We start from the raw sequence: 7,501 nt of genomic DNA on the forward strand, positions 1-7,501 counted from the left end.
TTCATAAGTGCAACTATTTGTTACAAATTTCTAGAATAGGAAAAAAAAAACACTAGAAAAATCCAAAATATTCAAAATCAAAGTATTAGAAGCAGCCTAGAAAAATGTGGATTTATATGGCATTAATCAAAAAAAGCAGCCTATAAAAGTATGTACATTCTAATTACAAATGACTCTGAAGTAGCTGTGTAAAAAAATATGTGGAGAACCTCTGAAATGGAATGTGAAAAAAAAAATCTAAGAATATGGGATTACAAATAAATTCTCTCCTTCTCTGGCCGGAAAGAAATTCACCAAAGTGCAGTACCAGGCCTGAGTGGACTTGGCTTGTTTTATATTCTGCAATCTAGTTACATGGCTTTTATCATGAAAAAGGCAAATATAACGTTCAAAATTTTCCCTAAAGGCTAAAATTCTGTGTATGGAAAAATTAAAATTGGCGGGGGAGAAGATGTAACAGCTTACACATATAGCTCATAAAAGGGCAGAAATTAAAGGAACCTACTCTTTTTTTTTTTTTTTTTTTTCAACGTTTATTTATTTTTGGGACAGAGAGAGACAGAGCATGAACGGGCGAGGGGCAGAGAGAGAGGGAGACACAGAAACAGAAACAGGCTCCAGGCTCTGAGCCATCAGCCCAGAGCCTGACGCGGGGCTCGAACTCACGGACCCGCGAGATCGTGACCTGGCTGAAGTCGGACGCTTAACCGACTACGCCACCCAGGCGCCCCAAAGGAACCTACTCTTGAAAGTAACCTAGTTCAAAGCAATGGGTATTTTGTTACGTAGCTTGTTCGCAGGCTCCTACCAATCATGGTGATGGACAGAGAGAAGCTCTATGCGCAAGGCGAGGCTGGCCCACGTAACAAAGTCGGTCCAGAGAGAGGAAGGCCCATAAGGTACGGAGGCCAGAGAAGGCTCCTGAGGGCAAGATGGAGAACAAGGGAAGACCACTTCTGCTTTGCTTTGTTGACACCTGTCAGAGACTGGCCAAGATTCTCAGCTAAGCAGGAAGAATATTCTATTCATTGGCTTGTTTCTAATCCTGTGGGAAGTCCCCCTGAGGAGGAGAAGAGAGTATCGTGGAGTTAGTTAGCCTTGGTCACTGCAAGTTGGATAGAAATCTATCCAGTCTTTGATGCCTCCTCCCCTCCAGACAGGTCCACAAAGGCCCACAGGACTTGGCCATGGCACAGAGAATCCACCACGTGCCCTAGGCCACAGACTTCCCTCGGGTATGAGACCACAGCCCCAGGAAGCCAGAATCTGTGTTTTTGCTAAACAACCTACTTCTCCTTCCCCCTCAATCCCCTGCCTAGGCTTCACTCTCAGTCACCTGCCCCATTCTTCTTTCTCACCTGGTGATTTCCTGGCCCATTCATCTCTAGCTTTCACGGTCACTCATGCCTTCTCTGCCCCAGACTGACTGTGCCTGAGGGGAGGTGAAGTCCAGCAGCACCGGGCCCGTCCCCGATTGTCCCCAGGCTCTGGCAAGCAAGCGCTGTCCTTGCCAGCCTTGTAGGGAAGGAGGCTGAGGCCCCCTAGGCCACCCAGCCTCAGTGCCACTCACCAGCAACCGTGTGACCAGACATTAGAAAAACTGCTCTGAGTCTCCAGCAGCCCACAGGTTCTCACCCTGTCTGGGTGGTCTTCAGAGGAAACTCAAGCCTGAGGTTTGGGATGCCCATGGAGGGACGGGCCAGAAACCAACGACTCCTTGGCCTCTTCTCCTGCGTGCCTGTCCCCCTCTTGTAATTGGTCGGGCAGAAACAGTCTTGACAAGAACAGCCTAGACATAGACATGCCCAACTCTCCGTAATTTTTCCCACTCCCTGGGTATTCCCATGGGCCACAGGGACCTCAAGCTAGGGTGACCGTAGGTCCCGGTTTGCCCAGAACAGTCCTGGTTTGTGGCCTGAGTTAATTACCATAGATCCTTTTTCACTCTCAGAAGTGCTCCGGTTTGATCATACATGATTTCATCACCCGACCTCAAATCAACAAGAAACAGAATCCATACACACACAAGCCTCTCTGTATTCCCGGGCCCAATGAACAGCATTCATACAGTTCCCAAACACAGCCACCCAGACCCATCTTTTGACTCCTCTCTGCTGAGATCCACAATGTTACAATGATCTCTTGAACAGATCCTCGTTTTTCTGTCCCCACTGCCAGTAATCTATTTCATATGCTCCCTATCCCCACACAAATAATCACAATAGTCCACTCTGGGGCCTGGGCCTCCACCCTGTCCAATCCATAGTTCTGCCAGTGATCCTTTCAAAACAGACAGATGTCATGCCCTACTCTCAAAGGTCCAGTGGCTCTCCACTACCTACAGAATGAAATCAAGATCACCCTGTGATCTGCTCCCTGCTTCCTCTCCTGCCACCCTCCTCCCACCTTGGGCTCTGGTCACACTGGGCCCATGTACTGCTGCTCTGTTCACCCTTCAGCTCCTTCCTGGACTGAAACTCAAGGGCCGTCTCCTGGAAGACCTTTTCTGATACCCCCTCCCATCAGAAGTAACTGTTCTTTCCTCTAAGCTCCAAGAGAACTTTGCTTTTCACATTTACCAGTTTGACTTCTGGCAGGTTGGCCCCTGCACATACTGTATATGTATCTATCTCCCCTGCCTAAACAACGAACTTCCAAGGTCAAGGTGGCATCTCTCTCTCAATGCCTGAAAACAGTGCCTGCCACATGAAGGAGCTCACTGTTAAGTGAACTGAATCAAATAAAATTGATAATCCACCCAATGGGTCAGTCACTCGCTCCTGGTGACAGTGTGGTGGGGTCTGGGAGAGCACACATATTGAAACACGGGTTCCAGCACAGCATCTCATGGGAGGGATGTCTGCTAGGAAGAATTCGGACCCAGAACAAAAGCAAAGATAAACAAGCAGGACCACACCAAAATAAAGAGCTTTTGCACAGCAAAGGAAGCCATCAACAAAATGAAAAGGCAACCTACCGAATGGGAGCAGGTATTTGCAACTGATGTATCTGATATGGAGTTAATACCCAATATACACAAAGAACTTACAGCTCAACACCAGAAAACACAAATAATCCAATTAAAAAAAATTTTTAACATTTATTTATGAGAAGCAGAGCATGAGCTGGGGGGTGGGGGGAGAGATACGGCATCTGAAGCAGGCTCCAGGCTCTGAGCTGTTTGTTAGCACAGAACCTGGGGCGGGGCTCGAACTCATGAACCATGAGACCATGACCTGAAGTCAGACACTCAACCGACTGAGCCACCCAGGCGCTCCAAATAATCCAATCTAAAAAATGGGCAGAGGACCTGAGCAAACATTTTTCTAAAGAAGACATACAGATGGCTAACAGACACATAAAAAGATACTCAACATCACTAATCGTCAAGAAATTGCAAATCAAAAACACCACGAGAGATCACCTCACACCAAAGCGGCTAATACCAAAAAGGCAAGAAATAACAAGTGTTGGCAAGGATGTGGAGGAAAGAGAACCTCCATGCACTGCCGGTGGGAATGCGAACAGGTGCAACCACTTCGGAAAACAGTATGAAGGTTCCTCAATAAAAACAGAAATATCACACATTTGGGAATCTAACCAGAAAAAATGAAAACACTAATTTAAAAAGATACTTACACTCCTATGCTCATTACAGCATTATTTACAAAAGTCCAGATATGGAAGCAACTTGTGTCTATTGGTAGACAAATCAACAAAGGAAATGTGGTATGTATGTGTATATATACATACACACACACACACATATATATATATATGTATGTATATATACACACGCACTGTCTATTCTATGTATACTCTAATTCTATGTAATGAAATATTATCAGCCATAAAAAAAAGACCAAGATCCTGCCAAGTAAAATATTCAGAGAAAAGCAAATGCCATTTGATTTCACTTATATGTGGTATCCAAAACAAAACAAAAAAAACCCACAAATGAACAACAGAAATAGACTCAAATACAGAGAACTCGTGGTTGCCAGAGCAGAGGAAGGTTGGAGGGTGGGCAAATTAGGTAGGGGATTAAGAAGTACAAACTTCCAGTTATAAAACAAATAAGTCACAGGCATGCAAAGTACCACATAGGGAATATAGTCAGTAATATTGTAATCATGTTGCATGGTGATGTGATAACTACACTCGTGGTAAGCACTATGCAATTGTCAAATCACTATGTTGTGCACCCAAAATTAATCTAATATTGTATGTCAACTATACTTTAAACACAAAACACAAATAATCCAATTAAAAATAATTTTTAAAATTATAAAAACTTTTTGAAAAGATAAAAAAGGATCCCGACCTAACTGGAGTTGCCCCAAATCCCTGATGTAGAAAGGGCACACCATAATAGAAGGCTTCTGCACAACCAAGGAAATCATCAACAAAACAAAATGGGGAGAAGAAAGGGCACCTTCTGGAGTAAGGGTGAGCTTTCTCTCACCCATCCTCTCCTGGGGCCACCATTCCTTTCAAAGTCAGGCATCATTCCTACCCTTTCATGAATCTTCCCCTGACTCCCTCAGTAGGTAAGGGATTTCATTCTCCTCTAAACTCCTGACTCCTAATTAAAGACAACTAATGTGCTGCGAAATTGGGTACCATCTTGAGTCATCTTTTGTACTGAGCTTACTTACTTCTGTGTTTGGCTTAATAGGGACGTTTGGCCAGATGAGGGCAGATAGAGAAGAGCTGGGATTAAAATCCCAGGCTCTGATCCTTTCTAGCTGGGTAGCTCTCCCTCTCTAGCTGAAAACCTTCCCACGTGGCTCCATGAAGACTTGATTTGGTCAGAAAAGCCACTGTTTGAGTTAAGACATTGAACCTACAACAGCTGAAGAGCTCTGATGGCCTATGCCTGCTTAGGAGGCAGGCCTCGAAGCCACAGGCTCCGCAGTATACCCCGACCCCGTTGCACACCAGATAGCAGAACCCCTCTTTCCTAGAGGACGGGGGACCCGCAGCAGGCTGAGGCACCAGCCTTACAAAACCCTCAGCTGGGGTTCTAGGCCCTCGCCCCTAATAAAACTAGAGAAAGCAGCAGCGCGGAGCATGGGAAGGAGTGAAGTGGGGGACGAGAAGGGAGGAAGGCTCTCGGGCACCCGCCACCTGTTGCAACCTGACATCAGACTCCCCCTGGGGGGCAGAGGGGGTCTCCCAGCCCCGAGGCCTTGTCCTCGGAGGATCCAGCTGTGAAGCCCCCTCCGCCAGGTCCCCATCTTTCCCCTGGGGCCAGCCCCAAATCCTCGGCCTCTACCCCCAGGAGCCTGCCCCTCCCACTCCACCCCCTCCTCCCCCACCTTCCTGCCCACGCATTTGCCTGGGTCGAGGGTGGCAGGAAGGGAGGTGCTGGGCACCGGCCGTGAAGAGCAACCCCCCACCTCTCCCTGGGAGAGCCCGCACCCAGGCTGCGTCCGGCACAGGCCCGACGGCCCCCGCCATGCACCCCACCGAGCCCAGGAGCCCCAGCCCCGAGACGGCGTCCTGGGACTACTCGGGGTCCGGCGCCCTGGAGGAGCTGGAGCCGTGCCTGGCCCCGGACCTGCCCTACGGCTACGCCTACATCCCCGCGCTCTACCTGGCGGCCTTCGTGGTGGGCCTGCTGGGCAACGCCTTCGTGGTGTGGCTGCTGGCCGCTCGGCCTGGCCCGCGGCGCCTCGTGGACACCTTCGTGCTGCACCTGGCCGCCGCCGACCTGGGCTTCGTGCTCACGCTGCCGCTGTGGGCGACGGCGGCGGCGAGCGGCGGCCGCTGGCCCTTCGGCGAGGGCCTCTGCAAGCTCAGCGGCTTCGCGCTGGCCGGCACGCGCTGCGCAGGCGCGCTGCTGCTGGCGGGCCTGAGCGTGGACCGCTACCTGGCGGTGGTGAAGCTGCTCGACGCGCGGCCCCTGCGCACCCCGCGCTGCGCGCTGGCCGTCTGCTGCGGCGTGTGGGCCGTGGCGCTCCTGGCCGGCCTGCCCTCCCTGGCCTACCGGGGGCTGCAGCCCCTCCCCGGCGGCGGGGGCAGCCAGTGCGGGGAGGAGCCCTCCGACGCCTTCCAGGGCCTGAGCCTGCTGGTGCTGCTGCTCACCTGCGTGCTGCCCCTGGGCGTCACCCTGGTCTGCTACTGCCGCATCTCCTGCCGCCTGCGCCGGCCGCCGCACCTGGGCCGGGCCCGGAGGAACTCGCTGCGCATCATCTTCGCCGTCGAGAGCGCGTTCGTGGGCTCCTGGCTGCCCTTCGGCGCCCTGCGGGCCGTCTTCCACCTGGCGCGCCTGGGGGCGGTGCCGCTGCCCTGCGGCCTGCTGCTGGCGCTGCGCTGGGGCCTCAGCATCGCCACCTGCCTGGCCTTCGTCAACAGCTGCGCCAACCCGCTCATCTACCTGCTGCTGGACCGTTCGTTCCGCGCCAGGGCCTGGCGCGGAGTCTGCTTGCGCGCCGACCGCCCGGCGCGCAGGGGCAGCTCCGTGTCCTCGCTCTGCAGGGACGACAGCTCAGTGTTCCGGAGTCCGGCCGGCAGCTGGGAGCGAGCCCGGCCGGCGAACGCTGGCTCGGCAGTGCCGTAGCCTCCCCGGCCCGGTGGAGGTGGCGGCCCCGGAGCCCGCGGGGGGACGAGACCCGCGGGAGTGCGTGGGGGGTGGGGGTGGTGCCGGCTTCCCCAGACATGCCTTCTCTGCTGGCTGCGGGCCGCCCCAGCCGGCGCTGCCTGGACTCCCAGGGTCTCCTTCATTAGCTTTCTCAGAACCTCAGCGCCTTTTGAACTCTCTCCCACCCCCGCCCCCAAACCAGTCTGCTGAGACCAGCTGTTCTCTCAGCCCAGTGCGCGTGGGGGCGGGGGGGCATAATTTTCTCCAGTCCAGTAAAGGTCCTATGAGACCGTGCAGACAGCGATCTGGACACCCACATACATGTTCTCCAAGTAGAAGAAGAAGTGGGTTTCCTCCTCTGCCCCATCGGGAATAACACTGGCCAGAATACCAAACCCAGACTCCCCCAAGAGTGACTGTTGTCTCCGGCTATGCTTTCTCTGAACCCCTACAAACAGCTACTACCTTCTGAGAAATACCTTCTCGAAGTCAGACTCTCTGGCCCTCTCATTCTCCAAAATTTCTATAGAATATGGGAATCGACAGCCCTTTCGTACTTAGTCATCTTTGTAGCTGTCTTTGCTGTATCATTAGTCACTATCAGTTCAGACTTTCATTTTCAAAGCTCGCCAAAGCCATGGGAACCAGCCCCAGCGTGAGCTGCCCAGTTTATCCCTCCGGACAATTTCCCTACATGTGCTTGGTCTGCCCTGGTTTTGTATCTTCTCCCCATTCCCACGAAGCTGAAGGACTCACCCTGGAAAGTATCTCGGCCCTTCCCTCTGGACAGAAGATTCTGAAATCGTTCACCAGAGTCTCTGTCACTTGGCCAGGGACACCAGAATCTCTTGCATCAGTTCACCTTTCTCAATAAACACTGTTGCTAGCCTGAATCTGACAACCGTGTCTTTTTGT

At 52.2% G+C, this 7,501-nt stretch overlaps 1 protein-coding gene across 1 annotated transcript; it reads left to right on the forward strand.

Annotated features, from left to right (window-relative positions):
• Positions 1–5,358: 5,358 nt before the first annotated feature.
• GPR25 (G protein-coupled receptor 25) lies at positions 5,359–6,688 on the forward strand. Its single transcript, XM_047840046.1, has one exon. It carries the CDS (start codon positions 5,462–5,464, stop codon positions 6,563–6,565), a length of 1,104 nt encoding a protein of 367 aa, XP_047696002.1. The 5' UTR covers positions 5,359–5,461; the 3' UTR covers positions 6,566–6,688.
• Positions 6,689–7,501: the final 813 nt, after the last annotated feature.

This window comes from Prionailurus viverrinus, chromosome F1, assembly GCF_022837055.1.
Source record: "Prionailurus viverrinus isolate Anna chromosome F1, UM_Priviv_1.0, whole genome shotgun sequence".
NCBI lineage: Eukaryota > Metazoa > Chordata > Mammalia > Carnivora > Felidae > Prionailurus > Prionailurus viverrinus.